General features: G+C 36.5%; 1 protein-coding gene and 1 pseudogene across 7 annotated transcripts in view; both read left to right on the top strand.

Moving 5' to 3' along the window:
- Positions 1 to 19,012, top strand: part of GPATCH8 (G-patch domain containing 8) — a 101,817-nt gene that overhangs the window by 12,613 nt on the left and 70,192 nt on the right. For 2 of the 6 annotated variants that reach the window (XM_081220643.1, XM_081220641.1), the window contains exons 2-3: positions 12,206 to 12,280; positions 18,417 to 18,434. Coding sequence is in view for 1 of the 6 variants with exons in the window: in XM_081220640.1 (XP_081076766.1) it covers positions 12,206 to 12,280 (75 nt within the window). In the remaining 5 variants the exon portion in view is untranslated. Of the gene's footprint in view, positions 1 to 12,205; positions 12,281 to 13,255; positions 13,291 to 18,416; positions 18,435 to 19,012 lie in introns of those variants that run through there. The other 4 variants (XM_081220644.1, XM_081220642.1, XM_081220640.1 and 1 more) reach the window with 2 other exon arrangements.
- Positions 3,848 to 4,208, top strand: LOC308607449 (protein BEX3-like; annotated as a pseudogene). Its single transcript has one exon. The product of its transcript is annotated as a protein BEX3-like (transcript).

The following is a 19,012-nucleotide window of genomic DNA, read 5'->3' on the forward strand; positions in this document are numbered from 1 at the left end:
ACACATTTTTTGGTGTGTGCGTGTCTAATCTTTTTGAACTTACATTTCTGATCAGCATAAATGAAAAACTATATTTGAATTCTGAAAGCAGGTAATATTTAGAAAGGAAGAGTTGATTTAGACAATGGAATAAGTGTTCAAAGCAGTCATCATTGAAACCAAATTTTAAGAATGCTCTAACACAGGATCTGTGAATTTTCACTAGGATGACCCAGTGTTTGGTTTATGCTTCTTGTCCTGGCTAATTAATTACGATTAGCACTCCCTTTTACTCTCAGAGTGCCCTGGTTTGTATGATATGATCATTCTAGCTCTAACGGGATTTGAGAGATCTAAATGTGGCTTTGAAAGCAGGGTAAAGCAGAAAAAATTACTTCTCTTCAAATCCCTGTTGCTGTCTTCAGATAATCAGATGCCATACTGACTATTTTTGGAAAGAAGGATCTTACTAAGTTCATCTGAATGACTTGAAAAAAATTTTTGTGGGGGAGAGAGGCAAGAAATAAAATATCATTATCATCATCATCATCATCACTGCTACTACTATCATAGTTTGTGCCCTGGGAGTTTGAAATCACTTTTTATATCCCTTCCTTTCTTCTTCGTTTTGCTTTTCTAGTACGACATTCAGAAGGGACAAAAGGATTCAGAATGAAAAGTTAAACCACTTAACCTCAAAGACAACCACTATTTCCAATTATATGTGGGTTCTTTCAGAGTTACTTAATATATACAAGCATTCTCCATTCTACCTTTCCAACGGTAGCATGCAAGCACATTTTTCAGCATTTTGATTGTTTTCTCATAATAATATGCTTTCAATAATAATAATAACTAAAAGATTTTTGTTTTTATTTTAAACTAATTTATTTTAAACTTATTTTAGACATATGGAATGGTCCCAAAAATAGTATGAAGGGTTTTGGTATATCACTCACCCAACTTCTCCTGCTACAGTATTTGTACAATAACCATAATATAATTATCAAAACTAGGAAATTAACGTTGGTAAAATAGTATTAACTAAACCATAGAGCTTATTTGAATTTTACCACTTTTTCTACTGATGTCCTTTTTCTGTTCCAGAATCCCATCCAGGATTCCACATTGATTACATTTTGCTATTCTTTGTCTCCTCTAATGTATAACACATCCTCAGTCTTTCCGTGTCTCTTGTGATAACTGGGTTTTTTGTTTTTTGTTTTTAATTTTTATTTGGAGTATAGTTGATTTACAGTGTTGTGTTAGTTTCAGGTGTACAGCTATACATATACATATATCCACTTTTTTTTTTTTAAAGATTCTTTTCCCATATAGGCCCTTACAGAGTATTAAGTAGAGTTCTCTGTGCTATACAGCAGGTTCTTATTAGTTATCTCTTTTATATATTGATAACTAGGTTTTGACTAACTCTGCTTTCTATAGGGAATATTATTTCAGAATTATGGAGGCAAGGTTATTTTTTTTTAATCTTTGGGCTTTGTATGGGAATACAGTGGAAGAATATGGGACTAAGAATCAGAAGCCTTTTTGAATTTGTGACAATCTCTGTATCTGTTTATGTATCAGTTCTCTTGTTTGTAAAATAGGGATGATAAAAAAAAAAATCCCCTAAATTCAGCTGATTCCCAAATCCTGTATTGAGTATCTCCTGAGCTTATCCTAATAACCTTAGGATAAGGTTTCTAAAGGTATTTTATAAAGCTCAAAGAAGCTGTACATGTCTGTATGTATGGAGTTGTGTTGACCCTTCCCAAAACTTTTTTTTTTAAATAAACGTTTTATTTTAGTACAGTTTTAGATTTACAGAAAGATTGCTAAGATGGTACAGAGTTCATATACATACACATAACACCTCATATACTTTGTGCCCATTTTCCCCTGCTGTTAACATTTTACATTAGCATGGCATATTTGTACTAATGAGCCAATATCGATATATTATTATTATTAGTAGTAGTAGTAGTAGCAGTAGCAGTAGCAGTAGCAGTAGCAGTAGCAGTAGCAGTAGTAGTAGTAGTAGTAGCGTTTGGCTGCACGGAGAAGCATGTGGGATCTTAGTTCCCCGACCAGGGAACGAACCCGCGCCCCCTGCATTGGATGTGTGGAGTTTTAACCACTGGACTGCCAGGGAATTCCCTTGATACATTATTATTAACTTTATTCAGATATCCTTAGTATTCCCCTAATGTCCTTTTTCTATTCCAGGATCCCATACAGGATATCACATTACATTTAGTTGTCATGGCTCCTTAGATTCTTCTTGACATTGAGCAAAATTAGTTAGTGTTATAATTGTCATTAATTTTGAGTAATTAATAAGTATTTCAATTTATCTTAAGTACCTATATATATATTATGTTTATTGTATATTTAATCTTTTAAAGCAAACTGTTTGACTTGTACATTTGTGTTTGGGACATTGTTAGATAAATTTATGACTTACTTGATATAAAAGCCTTCATTAGGATCCAAAATTTAACATTGTTCCTATAGGTAAGAAAGATTTGCTTTAAATGATCTGTTTCGGGGGAAACAAGGGACTACTTGCGTCCTTTGCTAAAGAAAAAGGAAGAGTTTCATATATCTTCTTTGACCACCTTCATGCCCAACAAAAATATAGTCCTTCTTAACTCTTCTTTGAGGAAGGAGCTATCTAGTCTTCAAGGCAATTCCCTCCAAATCTCCATTGTCTTTGATCTTTTCCAGCTCCCCCTTTGTTTTCTGTATATTTGGCCCTCCTCGCACCTCCTTAAAAAAAAATCATAATAAACAGTTTTAAAAAGCCAACCTTACTATACCACTCTCTTTCTTAAAGACCTCTACTAGCTGCATATAGCGTAAATCATAGATCAGAGAATAAATCCTGTGCTCTACAAAGCCAGCCTTATACTTCTCAGTGGAAGAGTCTCCACACTCCACCTGCACCTGGCTATGATCCAGCCCTCCTTCCACTTTGAAGTCTTGCTTGATACTCCTAGTCTATGCTCCCCCAGCTCTTCATTTACATCTCTGTTATGGCACTTAACCATATTGTAATTCACTGTTTAGCTATTTCCTTCTCCATAAGGCATATTCCTTAAGTCCAGGCACTCTTTCTTTATCTGTGTGTCCTGTGCCGGAACACTTCCTAGTAAATGACAAAAAATTAGTGAATATTATGTGTTGGGTTAGAATAACATGTCCTTTTATGTAAATAAAGAGAGAAGAGGCTTGTTTATACAAGGTGATTTTTTAACTGTTGCAAGGACTCAGTATTTCCACATCCTTGCCCTTGTCCCCTAATTTTTTCAGTCTTTTGAAGGTGATTTGTGGGATTCCCTGGTTGTCCAGTGGTTAGGACTCAGTGCTTTCATTGTGGTGGCCTGCGTTCAATCCCTGGTCGGGGAACTAAGATCCCACAAGCTGCGTGGTGTGGACGGAAAAGAAAGGTGATTTGCACTGTTCAAATTATGCCCTTAATGGGGTGTTTTTTGTTAAATACTTTTTCCCAGACATTCTGTTAACTCAACTTGTAGGTAGAACTTTAATCTTATACCTAGATATAGCATGTAGTCCAGTAGCCTCTTGTCACAGGTAAGGAATCTTTGTGCTAATAACGTCTTTAATTTTTTAGAACATTGTGCCCCTTTTATTAAAATGTATTATTAAAAACAGTAATACAGGGAGTTTTCTGTGTGTGTGCTTGAGGCAAGAGGGGTGCACTCCTGCTGCACTGGCTACAGGAGTTGGGGGGTGAGCTTGGCAGTGACGTGGTGCCCTCACATGACTGGGAGCGGCAGAGCAAAGCAGCCTTCGTCCCTCCAGGGGAAGTGGAGCAGGTCTGTGGGTATAAGTGTTGTGGCAGTGCACTCGTGGCGAGAATCGGAGAAGCAAGAGACAGCAAGGATAGGCCTAGGAAAATGAAGAAATGGAGCAGCCCATGCAGAATGGAGAGGAAGACCCCCCTTTGGGAGGGGGCGAAGGCCACCAGCCAGCAGGAAATAATACACAGGGAAAGGCTCACCGAGTTGCCTGTAACTTCCAGTGGGCCATACCCAGTAGACAGGTCAGTGATGGGATGGATGGAGATGGAAATGTTAATGGACGGGATGAGAGAAATCAGGAGAAAACTTGGGGAGCTGCAGTTGAGGAATTGTCTTTGTATACTTGTAGGGGAGCCCTCTAATCACCATGACCATCATGATGAATTTTGCCTTATGCCTTGACTCCTGCCATTTCCCTTGAGATTAATACTGTGATTCCCAATGTTGTTTTCTTTTTCCTTGCATTTTCCTGATATGCCTTTACTGATCCCTTTGCCGTGAACCTTATGTGATTTCCATGTGTCAGGTGTTACCAGCTTCTAATTAGAGATTGCCTTGGCACCCAATCTAAGTTTCTGTCAACAGTACAGTTTCACCCATTTGCCTGGAAAAATGTAAAGTTAATAAAGCAGTTAAAAAGTTTTTAACAAGCAAAAAAAAAAAAAAAAAAAAAAAAACCCAAAACGAAAACAGAACAAGTAGTACAAATGTGAAAGTGGATATTGTTTAAAAGTTCAGGCTACATTGTAACAAAGTAAAAAGTGAAAGAAAGTGCTGCATTCTCCATTTCATTTCTTAGAGGTAATCATTGTTATCAACTTAACAATTTTGTAGTCAGGTTTTTTTAAAAAATAAATTTATTTATTTATTATTTATTTTTGGCTACGTTGGGTCCCCGTTGCTGCATGCAGCTTTCTCTAGTTGCGGCGAGTGGGGGCCACTCTTCATTGCGGGTGCACAGGCTTCTCACTGCAGTGGCCTCTCGCTGCGGAGCTCGGGCTGTAGGCATGTGCGCTTCAGTAGTTGTGGCTCACAGGCTCTAGAGCGCAGGCTCAGCAGCTGTGGCGCATAGGCTTAGCTGCTCCGTGGCACGTGGAATCCTCCCGGACCAGGGCTCAAACCCGTGTCCCCTGCATTGGCAGGCGGACTCCCAACCACTGCGCCACCGGGGAAGCCCTGTAGTCAGGTTTTTAAATGGACATACTGTTTTGAAGAAATGCTTTAGAAATTTTGACTATGGGTTTACTCAAGTTATTAACTTTTTTTGTTGCTACTTATAAAAAATATACAGACTTTATTTTTTAGAGCAGTTTTGTTTTTTTTTTTTTTTTTGCGGTACGCGGGCCTCTCACTGTTGTGGCCTTTCCCATTGCGGAGCACAGGCTCCAGACGCGCAGGCTCAGCAGCCAAGGCTCACGGGCCTAGCCGCTCTGCGGCATGTGGGATCTTCCCAGACCGGGGCACGAACCCGTGTCCCCTGCATCGGCAGGCGGACTCAACCACTGCGCCACCAGGGAAGCCCTAGAGCAGTTTTAGATTCACAGCAAAGTTGAGCTCAAAGTTCAGAGTTCCCATATATCCATTCCCCCCTTCACATCAACTGTCATCAGCAATTCCCACCAGAGTGGTACATTTGTTACAAGAGGTGAACCAGCATTGACACACGATTATCAACCAAGGTTGTAGTTTACATTAGGGTTCACTCTTGGTGTAGTTCAGTGGTTTTAACAAATGTAGTATAATGACCTGTATCCACCATTATAGTATCATACAAGACAGTTTCACTGTCCTAAAAATTTCCTATGCTCCATCTATTTATCCCTTCTTCCCCTTTAAGCCCCTGGCAACCACTGTTTTGTTTTGTTTTGTTTTGTTTTGTTTTGTTTTTAACTGTTTCCATAGTATTGCTTTTTCCAGAATGTTACATATTTGGAGTCATAACAGTTTATAACCTTTCAGGTTGGTGTCTCTCACTTAGTATTAATAATATGTGTTCAAGATACCTCTGTGTCTTTTTGTGGCTTGATAGTTCATTTCTTTTTTAGTGCTGAATAATATTCTATTGCATGGATGTACCACGGTTAATCTGTTCATCTATTCGACATCTTGGTTGTTTCCAAGTTATAGCAATTATGAATAAAACTACTATAACTGTCATGTGCAGGATTTTGTTTGATATAAGTTTTAAATGCATTTGGATAAATACCAAGGAATGCAATTGCTGGATCGTGTGGTAAGGCTATGTTTAGTTTTGTAAGAAACTGCCAAACTATCTTCCAGAGTATTATTTTGCTTTCCCACCAGCAGTGAATGAGAATTCCTGTTGCTCCCACATCCTTTCTAGCATTTGGTGTTTTCAGTGTCTTGGATGTTAGCCATTCTAATATGTAGTGGTATTTCATTTTAACTTGCAATTCCCTAACGAAATAAGATGTTGAGCACCTTCTCATATACTATTTGCTATACGTATATATTTTTTGGTGAGGTATCAGTTTAGATATTTTGCTCAGTTTTTAATTGAGTTGTTTTCTTATTGTTTGAGTTCTTTGTATATTTTGGATAATAGCCCTTTATCAGATGTGGGTTTTTTGCAGATATTTTCTCCTGATTTGTGCCTTGTCTTCTTATTCTCTTGACAGTGTCTTTCACAGAGCAGAAGTTACACATTTTAATAAAGTCCAAACTTATCAATTATTTCTTTCATGCATCATGCCTTTGGTGTAGTATGTAAAAAGTCAATACCAAACCCAGGGTCACCTAGATTATTGCTAGCTTTTACTTGATTTTCATGTCATCACGTTTATTTTGGTGGTAGATGAAAGATGTTTTATGCTTCACCACCAAGGATTATTGGCTTTGTGGTTAACATTTTGCTTTTGTGGAAATTGATGGTAATTATGTTTTTGTAGTAACAAATTTTAAATGTCAGCCTTTCTTTTCCTATAGGGTACATTTAATTCAGTTTAAATCTGCAAATTCGTGGACTTTTAGACCAAGAAACAGCATAAAAGAGTGTCTAGTTCAAATTCTTCATTTTAAAAATGAGTGCAGAATGGATGAGAACTATAACATGATTTGTATGAGATCAAACAGCAAATTAGTAATAAAAATAGGACTTAGGGCTTCCCTGGTGGTGCAGTGGTTGAGAGTCTGCCTGCCGATGCAGGGGACACGGGTTTGTACCCCGGTCCGGGAAGATCCCACATGCCGCGGAGCGGCTGGGCCCGTGAGCCATGGCCGCTGAGCCTGCACGTCCGGAGCCTGTGCTCCGCAACGGGAGAGGCCACAACAGTGAGAGGCCCGCGCGTACCGCAAAAATAAATAAATAAAATATAAAAGAAGTGTTACGGTGAATATCATCTGCAATTTAAATTTGTAATAGCTGTGGAAAATGTGATATTCTTCTCCCAGTGTTCCCCCTCTTACCTTTTCCTTCTGGGAAAAAAGTCACAAAGTAACGCAGCATAATACATAACTATACTTATTTATTGTTTAAACATTTTTTAAAATTGTTTTTTATTGGAGTATAGTTGCTTTACAATGTTGTTAGTTTCTACCGTACAGCAAAATGAATCACCTATACGAATCCCCTATCCCCTCTTTCTCAGATTTCCCTCCCATGTAGGTCACCACCGAGCACTAAGTAGAGTTCCCTGCTCTACACAGGAGGCTCTCATCAGTTGTCTACTTTATACATAGTATCAGTAGTGTATATACGTCAGTCCCAATCTCCTAGTTCCTCCCACCACCCACTTCCCCCTTGGTATCCATAAGTTTGTTCCCTATGTCTGTGTTATAACTATATGTATTTTTGAATCGACACCATTTAAAATACATTTCTGGGGAAGTATTTTAAAATCTATTTTAAAGTGGTATTGATTCAAAAATACATATAGCTTTCATTTTAAATATTGAGAGGTAAACACAAAATGATTATGATTTCTATTAGGGTATGAGTATTAGAGTAGTTAAGTATAAAATTCAAAAAAAAAAACCATGCAGTTAAAATCAGGGCCTCCATCTCATCTCTTGTCTCTTAGACACTTAGGTTTCTGAGTTAACCTCTAGAATCAGCCTCGTATGTATTCTAGAGCTGTCTATGCATGTTTTTTACTTTGTTTTATTTAATTTTAAAAACTATCATAGAGTAATATTGATTTTTATTTTAACACATGTATAGATGCAAGTAACTACCACTATAGTGTGTTTACAGAATAGGATTTAAGCTTTTTTAATGCTTAAAAATATTTTTTTTAAGGGTGGAAATGTAGAAATACTGGCTTTTCCCACCCTTTTTCAAAAAATTAAAGTATAATTAAGATGTAGTGAAATTCACCCATTTTATTTATTTATTTATTAAAAATTGAAGGATAGTTCATTTACAGTGTTGTTAGTTTCAGGTGTACAGCAAAGTGATTCAATTATACATATAAATATTCTTTTTCAGATTATTTTCCATTATAGGTGAAATTTACCCATTTTAAATGTGTATAGTTTGTGTTTTAACAAAATGTATCATAGGGGACTTCCCTGGTGGTCCAGTGGGTAAGACTTCACCTTCCAATGCAGGGGGCCCAGGTTCAATCCTTGGTTGGGGAACTAGATCCTACATGCATGCCACAACTAAGAGTTCATATTGCCGCATCTAAGAAGTCCCGTGTGGCAACTAAGACCCGGCGCAGCCAAAATAAATAAATAAATAGGTAAATAGATAAATAAATAAATAAATATTTTAAAAAAATGTATCATAATGTAGCCACCACCACAGTCAGTCTACAGCCCCTATCAACCACCAGTCAGTTTTCTTTTCTCTAATTTTGCTTTTTCCACATGCTGTATAAACAGAATGACACAACTTCTTCAGTATGGTTTCTTTCACTTAGCATAATGTGTTTGAAATTCATACATGTTGTTGCTTATATGAATAGTTTGTTCCTTTATATTGCTGAAAAATAGTCCATTGTATGGGTGAACCATAGTTTTTAAATCCATTTCCCAGCTGAGGGACATTTAAGTAGTTTCCAGACATTCACAGGCAGGTATTGTGTGAACGTAGGTTTTTCCTTTTACTTGTGTAAATACCTAGGGACAGTATTGATGGGTTATTTGGTAAGTGTATGTTTAAGTTTATAAGAAACTGCCAAACTGTTTTCTAAAGTGGCTGTACCATTTTACATTCCCACCAACAATCTATGAGAGTTTCTGTGCAATTTCATCAGCACTTGACATTGTTGGGTTTTTTTTTTAAGCTATTTTAATAGGTGCATAGTGGTATCACCTTGTGATTTTAGTTTGTATTCCCCTAATGATTAATGATGTTGAGTGCTTGCCATCTATATATATTCTTCGGTGAAATGTCTGTTTAAATCTTTGCTTACTTTAAAACTGAGTTTTCTTATCATTGTGTTTTGAGAGTTCTTTATGTATTTTGGATACAGGTCTTTTGAGATTTGTGAATATTTTCTCCCAGTCCAGGTTTTCAATTTTTTCTTTTATAGATTGTGCTTTTGGGGTTGTATCTTAAGAAATCTTTGTCTCGCCTGAGGTCACCAAGATTTTCTCCTGTATATTTCTTCTATAAATTTTATAGTTTTAGGTTTTACATTTAGGTCTGTGATACATTTTGAGTTATATTTTTATTATGGTGTGCGGTATGGATTGAGGCTCATTTTCTTGCATATGAATACCTAGTTCTAGCACCATATATTGAAAATACTTATTTCTCTGTTTTTGAACCTTTGTCGATCAATTAATCATAAATATTGTAAATCAACTGTACTTCAAAAAAACATAAATGTATGGATCTTTTCCTGGACTCAAACTGTATTATTAATGCTCTTTTGTATTGTGTTAGATAGATGCAGAATGATTTGAAAACTTAGCTGTGTTTATAATCTGGTATTTATGGACAGTAATTTGTAGGGAATTCTCTGGTGGTCCAGTGCTTAAGACTTTGCGCTTTCACTGCCACCCCGGGTTCAATCCCTGGTCGGGGAACTAAGATCCCACATCCCGTGCGGTTCGGCCACCAAAAAAAAGATGTTGCTAATGATTCATGATCTATTTGGAAAAACTTGAGTTATTTATCGTGTACTAAGGATGAACTGGAATGGGTTTTCCCAGATGGCATTTTCTTTTTTGTAGAATTACTTGGTAGTTCACTAATAATATCTGTTTAAGTGTTTGTGCTTTTATTATATCATTTTTGATAGTGATAAATTTGGGAGCAGTTCTCTTTTGATTTGAAACACGGTTGTCCTAAGTTAAATACTCTAAAGATTTAATTATTTTAAAAATAGTACCCAATTATTGTTGGTAGTTTGAGATATTCTTTTTTTTTTTTTGCGGTACGCGGGCCTCTCACTGCTGTGGCCTCTCCCACCGCGGAGCACAGGCTCCGGACGCGCAGGCTCAACGGCCATGTCTCACAGGCCCAGACGCTCTGCGGCACGTGGGATCCTCCCGGATCGGGGTGCAAACCGGCGTCCCCTGCATTGGCAGGCGGACTCTCAACCACTGTGCCACCAAGGAAGCCCAAGATTATTCTTTTATAATTAGATCATATCAAGCTATAGAATGAAAGAGAATTATGAGATTTGGCTGGACATTGGTGTTCTATAATACTGTGAGGTTTGAGTTAATCTAATTATCTGGATATTTATTATTTAGGAATTTAGCTGTACTTTGCAATTAACACCTTTTAAAGTAACTGTTAAACTTTTAAATGTTGGAATAGAAGTTAAAATGCCAAGAGGTAGGTGTTATTTTAAAGAGATCGTTGGACAAAATATTGAAGATTCAGACAGACTTTCAAGATTGATAGCTATTTTTTCACATTTTAGTATTTGTTGATGATTGCTTTTTCTTATTCTTGGAAGGAATACCTACTCTTAAATCCTATTCCTTTTTTTTTTTTTTTTTTTTTGCGGTACGCGGGCCTCTCACTGTTGTGGCCTCTCCCGTTGCGGAGCACAGGCTCCAGACGCGCAGGCTTAGCAGCCATGGCTCACGGGCCCAGCAGCTCCGCGGCATGTGGGATCTTCCCGGACCGGGGTACGAACCCGTGTCCCCTGCATCGGCAGGCGGACTCTCAACCACTGCGCCACCAGGGAAGCCCAATCCTATTCCCTTTTTAAGATTAGCTTTTTGTCTTTGGAAACCCCACTCCTGTCCTATTACTCCTTTCTTTTTTTGGATAGACTCTAGCACACAGTTTTATTATTTTTAATGTGGTAAAATACACATAACAAAAATTTTCATTTTAATTATATTAAAGTGCACAGTTCAGTGGCATTAAATACATTAACAATGTTGTACGACCATTATCACCACTGTCTAGTTGCAGAACTTTTTCTTCACTACAAGACCACCATTCTTCTCCTTAGGGACTTCACATTCTGGTGAGGGAAACAAGTAACCTAATGTTTATGATACGGTGTGACAAACTATATGTTAGAGCTTGCTATCATTAAACTTTATTCTTTCAACTGCAATTTTACTTTGAAAAAGCAAAGTAATTTTTGGTTAGGTTAACATTCAAGTTGTCATACCACTCCACACCTGAATTAAATTTAGGCTAGACTGAAGTCTTTAGTCTTTTGACTTAGGTCAGTTCAGAACTCACAAATCCTCATGCCGTCTACTTTGTAACACGAAGGAAACCGGAAAATTGATACTCTGATTTAAAGCCAAATTATGGGCTCTTCATTTCTCATGGAGCAGAGAAAACCAGGATTAGAGAGAATTTCCTAGTTGTCTGCACCTATCCTCAATTGAGCTGTTTTGACTTATTCTAGTTGCAGTGACAGCTTGCTTGATTGTGGTCAAATATGGCATTATACAGGCATGCTTATCTCTTTTGGCAGATCATTAGCGGAATAGCTATATTTGGGATACTGTGTCAAGAGATTGTGTTTCTGACTTCCTTGAAACTTTGGAGTTAGAACTTGATGATTTAAAGTTGGTTGTTTTAGCAGTTTTAGTTAAAAGCAATGTTGTCAACATTGAACAGTATTGTAATACAGATTTTATTTGCATTCTACTGTTAGGGTTTATTTTCTGTAGCACAAGATTGTTTAGGAAAAGTAAAACACAATACAGCCCTTTGTTTTTAAGATTCTGCAGGCTTCCTAATATAGTCAGTCTACAAAAGAGTTGAGAGCCCAAATGGTTGATAATGTTTTAGTTAGCAGTTTCAATGTTCCTCATAGGAAGACGAGTTCACATTATTAGATCTAGACTTCTGATTGTTTTTATAAATTTAAGAAAGTCTGAATTTGTGGCATAGTTTGTTTACAGAAAAAGAATGAAAAGTTAAAATAACCCCTAGTTTGATTAGTTTTACTAATAATTTTGGCATTTATTGCTTTCGGAAAAAATAACTTGTCTTGTTTTTTCAGGGTAATCACTTTGATCAGTATGAAGAAGGACATTTGGAAATTGAACAAGCATCACTTGACAAGCCTATAGAATCGGTAAGATCAGTGCTTAATTTTGGGTCACAGATAGGTAGTGTTCGTGTGACACTTGATGTGAATGAAGTTAAACTTATTAATAACTTATAGTACAGTTTAGAGGTCTTGCATGCCCTACAGTAATCAAGTAGAGTTTGGGTTGTAATCTAATATTTAATATGTTGGGAAATCAGTGAAGAATCTAGAAACAATTTAGAATTTCGATGGAAAAATATCATTTTTGACCCATACTGATATCCTGTTAAAGATAGCAAGTTGAAGTTTAGTGTTTTTGTAAATTGAATAAAGGAGTAAAATGTATTTTGATCCTTTAAAAAGCTTCACATTTCCTGGGCAACACAATCATGTGTGAAATGTTCCATTAGGAACAGTTAAGGACTAATGTGTTTTATTTACCAGACTCTTGTAAAACATGGTAATTTTGGTTTCTGTGGCTTGAGATGTCTGGTTTTTGTCAAAAGTTGATTGTATCTTTTCACACAACTTAATTTTAAATATTGATGCAAAGCAACAGAACAAGGAGATTTATTTTCCTGACTCTTAACTTTTGAACATTATTTTTATTTTGAAAAGCCCTTTATTTTCAGATTACACAGCCCATTGTTAAAATGTCTAAACTTGTCAGTATTGTCAGTATTTAATATTTGTGCTTAAGTTTACGTATTTAATAAGGGTTTCAGGAAGTTGTTGGTTAACTTGAATGAAAAAATCATCAAAGAGAGAATCTCTATAGCAGTCAAGACATCCCCCTTCTCCCTTTAAGAAACACTAGCTTCTCCTCCTCCCTCAGGAAAATAAGGCAATTTAGAGAGCAGATATTTTAACTTTAGCTTTTATTTTCGTAACTGTACCATAGTAAAGGATCAACATATATTTATGTTCCTAATTAGGTTGGTGTTGTGTGTGTTTGTGTGTGTGTTTAGATGTTTACAGAAATTTACACAACTTGGGGTGTTCGACATTTTTCTTCCACAGCAGTTGGCCCATATTAGCTAAGCAGCCATGATCTGGTTTGTATTGCACGGTCTGCCTTTTTTTAATTTCTTCTCTAGGGTTTCTTTCTCCCCCACCTCCCCTTCTTATTTCTGTTCTTCTGGTCCAGTGAACACTGCATATAGTACCTCTGTCTTAATGTGCTGGCATGATGCTAGACTTAGGCATGGCAGTAATTGATGACGCATGTGATAATGCTGCAGAGGGAGAATTCACACGTGATGTGCTGAAAGCCCAGTCTTGTTTTGATTTAAGGATAAAATGCCAAGCCCACTTTGTTAAGTTAAAAATCACTGAAGTTGTTGCCTTGTTTTATATCATCTTGGGAATTATCACAAGGTAGAGTTTTACAATAAAATCTGTAGGCTAGCTAGGTCAATACCTTGTACTTGAAAAATAATTTAATTTTTCCATTTTATTTAAATGTTTCTTTGGGTCAGAGTTTAAGAACAGATAGCTGTCAGAAGAAAGGCCGAAGTACCATATTCTACAAGGTACATGGTTGGTTAATATTGTACAAGCTGTAGTTCTGTGGGTACTCTGACTCAGCAGTAGCAGGAAATTTAGCTAGACTAAGTTTGCAGCCTAGTAGTCATTATTATTATACTAAAAAAAGTTTTTGTAAAAGCAGTAAATTAAATGATATTTAACATTTTTAAAGCCTTCTTTTAGGGCTACATTTAAAGATTTTTGGAAAAGTCATTCCTTTGGCATGTGGGACTAGTGCTCTTTTTCCTCTCACACTGACCAGGAATTTTTCCAGCACATGTCATAGGGAGAACACTATCAGAATTCAGTCTGACTGAGTAATCTCAACAAGTAGGAGTGGAATTGATATCTGCCATATTTATTAAATGGTTATTATCTTCTCCACTAAAAATAGCAAATGGTATATAGTACTCAGACTGGATATTTATTTTTTTATGAATAATTATATGTTCAGAGATGTATATTAATAAGTTATACTTACAATGAAAATTTACTCCCGAAACACATTAAAATATGCTTTATTTGTGATGTGGTAGTTTAGGTAGTAGGGGGAGGAGCTTCATAGCCGACATGGTGTTAGATGGAAGTGGGGCAAAAAGAGAGGGATTTTATTTCTGTTACCAAATAATTTGGGGATAAATTTAAGGTTTTAAAAGGAAGTCCCAAAATGATTGGCGTCAAAATAGTGTAGTAACCCCCAAGTGCCCTATCACCTTAGGAATGCTCACCAAATAAGTGTATATTAGTTATATGGCTGGCTGGCTGGCTATCTTGTTGAGCTATCTTGTTCTTAGGGGTAAATGGCGTTGTTTCTAACACACAGAAAGAGTCTCTGCTGAATTAAAATCTTTCTCTGCAGCAATATCTATTGAGAGGTGCTGACTGTTTTGCTACAGCATGCAACTCAAAAGTGGCTGGAAATATGCAGCTTTGGGAGTCTACAGATCATTGCAGGAGCTAAAGGTCTAGTCACTTTTTTTTCTAACAAAGGTAATCTGCAGCAGCTGGTAACCGAGGAAGTCTCTGCACAGGTTTGTGCCAAGAATATGCCCTTGTGAAGGGTTATTGTGAGTATAGGATTAAGGTCCTTTTGTTTTGTAATAGGGTAAATTTGTTGCGAACCAGCAAGATGGGAAATGAGATACAAAGATGTGATAATGCATTATGCTTTTGGTAAACTTCTGAAGCTTAGCTTTGTTCCTGAGATGATTACAGGTGTTTGTTTCAATCAGGAAATGTTTAAAACACATGAAAATCCAGCATTTGTAAAGTATTTCATAATCTTTGTTATAAAGTTTTATTTTCCCTTCTTTACTTCAGCCAACCAGATACCTTTCAGTGAAATTTCTGGTCAAGAATAAAACACTGAAAAAAAAAGAATAAAACACTGTTCTAAGAAAATTTTTAAAGAATTGCCAGACAACTTGATTATCTGAATTAAAGGAACGTAGAAAGTATTAATATTTTACCCTCATTACAAAAAACTTTTAGAACTTATATTTTAAGTTATTGCTTTATGAGATTTTTAGGTCCCGGCTATAATTATGACCTCTATATACTTAAAGATAAAATATTTAGAAAACAAATAAAACTTAATCTAAAACCATAGCCCAGTCTAGGATTCTACCATAGATCCAAGAATTGGTTGATGTGATTTAGGATATATGGTCCTTTATGATCTTTATCATAGAAAGAAGATGAGAAATCAGATGGGAGAGTGATTATAAGCTATCCAAAAGTTAAAATGCCTGCACCATAGACATAAAATATGTTGTCATTGTTGCAGCTGGAAGTAAAACTACACATCAGCCATTAGTTGGCCTTTGTTCTACCTGACTGATTAAAATTCTGTCTGTAGAGTTGTCAGGTTGACCGAGCAGGTTTTAAAAATTAATGTTAAGTTTTCAAATTCCAGTTGCTGATGTTTCCTTTGCATATCTAGGGATTTAGAAGTATATGTATAAGTGGGTTTTGTCTTGTTGCATATCTGTTTAGATCTGTGGACTCCACTAGTTCCAAACTGTAACTCCGTAAGACTGCTGATTTGACATTTAGCAGTGACCATATGTGGACTGCACTATAAATAATGTGCTTCTTGGAGCTGAATGGTGTAGCATTACTATATGGCTTTTCTCTCTAGTCTTCATTGTGTCATCTGTAGTGAGCTATAGATTTTTTTGTTTTGGGAATTTTTACAACTTGTTGTTTGCATGGGTTCACCTAGTAGCACTTGGTTTTTGCTTAGAGTCTTTAATACACAATCAGCAAAGCTTACAACCCACTCAAGAGACTTGCCATTTTTGTCACTGTTGAAAATGAGCTAAATGGTGTAAATTGAATGTGGCTGTCAACTAAAAGAAAATTCAGTGTGGAATTAGTATTCATCTAGTCACTGACATAATTGTAGTATAGTTTTCTCTTGAGACATGATATTCTATTCCCTATTAAAAATGTGGAATTAGCCCCACACGGTGAAGTAAATTTTAATCTGTATTTTGGCAGGCTCCCATTATACAGATTGGTGGTGCTGTTGCCAAAATGATCATTGTTACTCTGGTGGTGTACAGCTTCATGGGGCAAAGTTCCTGGGAAATTTTTCTACTTGGTATTTAATTAATAAAAATGTCGAGGAATGGATGAAACAATGAGTTGGTTTTTTGTTTTTGTTATTTGGCTGGTATTGTGTTTTCAGCATATTGGTAGTTGTTTATAATACACATTTCTTGCTATCAATGATGTTCCCATTTAAAAATTATATTCTTGGGCTTCCCTGGTGGCGCAGTGGTTGGGAGTCCGCCTGCCGATGCAGGGGACACGGGTTCGTGCCCCGGTCCGGGAGGATCCCGCATGCTGCAGAGTGGCTGGACCCGTGAGCCATGGCCGCTGAGCGTGCGCATCCGGAGCCTGTGCTCCGCAGCGGGAGAGGCCACAGCAGTGAGAGGCCTGCGTACCGCAAAAAAAAAAAAAAAATCTTTTTCACACATATAATACAGAGGAACAAAGGGTTAAAATATGGCACTTTAATTTACATTTAAGTTTAGAAATACAAAAAAATGTAAAGGCCAATTTAGGTAATCTAGGTGAAAAAAGTTTGCGTTTTTAGGTCAGCTTCATAGTTTAACCAAAATTAAGAAAAACTTCATGCCTAACCAAAGAAAATGCCGCACTGCCACCATTTTTGGAGTCTCAAGCACAGAGACTAACAAATAGGTTGTGGGAGGAATTCTCTGGCGGTCCAGTGATTAGGACTCTGCACTTTCACTGCCAAGGGCCTGGTTTCATTCCCTGGTCGGGGAACTAAGATCCCACAGGCTGTGCCACACGGCCTGAAACAAAAAAACAAATAGGTTGCGGGAACTCTATGAATCTTGTGGAAAACCAGCTTTTTGCCTACTTCCCTTGGGCAAAGTTCAGTTGCTTTATTAATTGTGTATTTCCCTGCATTTCTTCCATGTGCATGTAAATTATAAACAGCCTGTCACTGTACATGCCCCTTTGTTAGTCACAAACCAGGCTGTGTTAAAAAAGAAAAAATAAAATCTATTATTTATTTTTGCTTCTATGAGATTATAACTAAATCGCAAATTATATATTTTATTTAAAAATAAAAAACTGAAAGTTTTTTAGTCACTATTATAGTGACCAAAATAGTAAATTGTTACTATTTCAGAAGTTAAATAGTACTCATTGCCTATGTTAGGTCTAGATTACCTGTTTGGGCTACAAATTATTTACTGCAGCTTACTGTTATAACATTCACGGGAATAATTGGCAACCTAACCAGAGAGAGTAGATTAATGATTTTCACAGGCTGGCCATTGAATCCCTTGCTCTTTCACAGTGAAAGTTCAATGAACATTTTGATCACTTCAGATTAGACAAGTCTGCTTTGTTCTACTTTGTTATAAGGTATTTTGGTGTGCCTTTTTTGTGTTACCCATCATCCTTAAGCCTGTTGGAGTTTTGACTAGTGTTTATAAAACTTTTTTCTTTTTCTGGTAAGAAAAAGGACCATAATGAATACTAGTCGTTTCTCCAGAGTCACAGAACTGCCTTTTTTCCTCCAAAAGCAGATAGGCTGAAATGATAGGAAAGGTTTAGATTTTCTGTATTAGTCATTCACTTAATCTAGGAGGTTGGTGAGGGGAAGACTTTCTGGGAGATATGCCTATTATTTTTGTTGCGTTTGTTATAACTGCAAGGACACAGAGTGGCATGTTAATAATTTTAATATAACCCCTGACAGTTCATTCCCTGTACATACTTGGGGAAGTAGATTTAATTCAAGAACAGTTTTCACCTAAAGCTTTAGAAGAGAAATGCCACTGCCATTTTGTATCAATAGTTTTTTTTGAGAAGGTGACAGCCATCTTGAGTGGTTTTGTAAAAGTGGTGCTAATGTGTATAACCCTAAATTTTTCTTTTTCCTCCTTCTCCCTTTAACATTTGCTTTTCCTTTCACTGTTGTCAGTCACAACACGCTGCTCTTGAATCTCTCAGCTGGTCTTGACTCGTGAATTTACTTATGCTTTCACTCTTCTTTAATAAATACATTAATTGCAAGCAGTGAATTGAAAACAAGACAAAAAAAAAAAGACCGTTAGTGATTGGACAGTTTCTTACTTTGTGTTACATTTAACTGTTCTTTTGACAGCCCAGTTTTTAAAGCCAGGTTCGTATGGAAATGCTTTCACTCCACTTGCACTGCTTTTGGAAATAGCATACTGCTTCATCTGTCTGTTTATTTTAGTGCATTCATAATATAACACAGTCAGCATAATGTCTCATCTCCACTTAGCCAAAAGATTGAGTTTTCTTAAATTAAAAAAAGGGACAACAATTTTTGTCAGCATGGTTTAATACCGTAAATCTGTGCCAAGTATAGTTACAAAATTAGTGTGTTAAAAAATTAAACAATACTTCAATCAGCTACAAAATCTTAGAGTCATTCTGCTATCCTTGTCCTTCCCATAGTTAATTCAGTTGTAGGAGTTAGAATGATGTAAAACAATGATTTTATGTACAGGTAAGTTTATTTCCACAGTAGTAGTATAAAGGCCTCTTTATCTTCCTTTTCTGCTAACATTACTTGTATTAAGACTTACAAAAATTTTTTTAACAATAAAGTTATTTATAAATAGTTAGGCATTCTGTACTGGGATTACACATAGCCGTAGCATTTTCTCATTCTCTCAGTTGCTAGCAAAAAATAATCTCTAAGTGACCTTCTGTGCACAGTAATGATTTTGT

This window comes from Mesoplodon bidens (genome assembly GCF_964165515.1).
Source record: "Mesoplodon bidens genome assembly, chromosome: 19".
In the NCBI taxonomy this organism is placed as follows: domain Eukaryota; kingdom Metazoa; phylum Chordata; class Mammalia; order Artiodactyla; family Ziphiidae; genus Mesoplodon; species Mesoplodon bidens.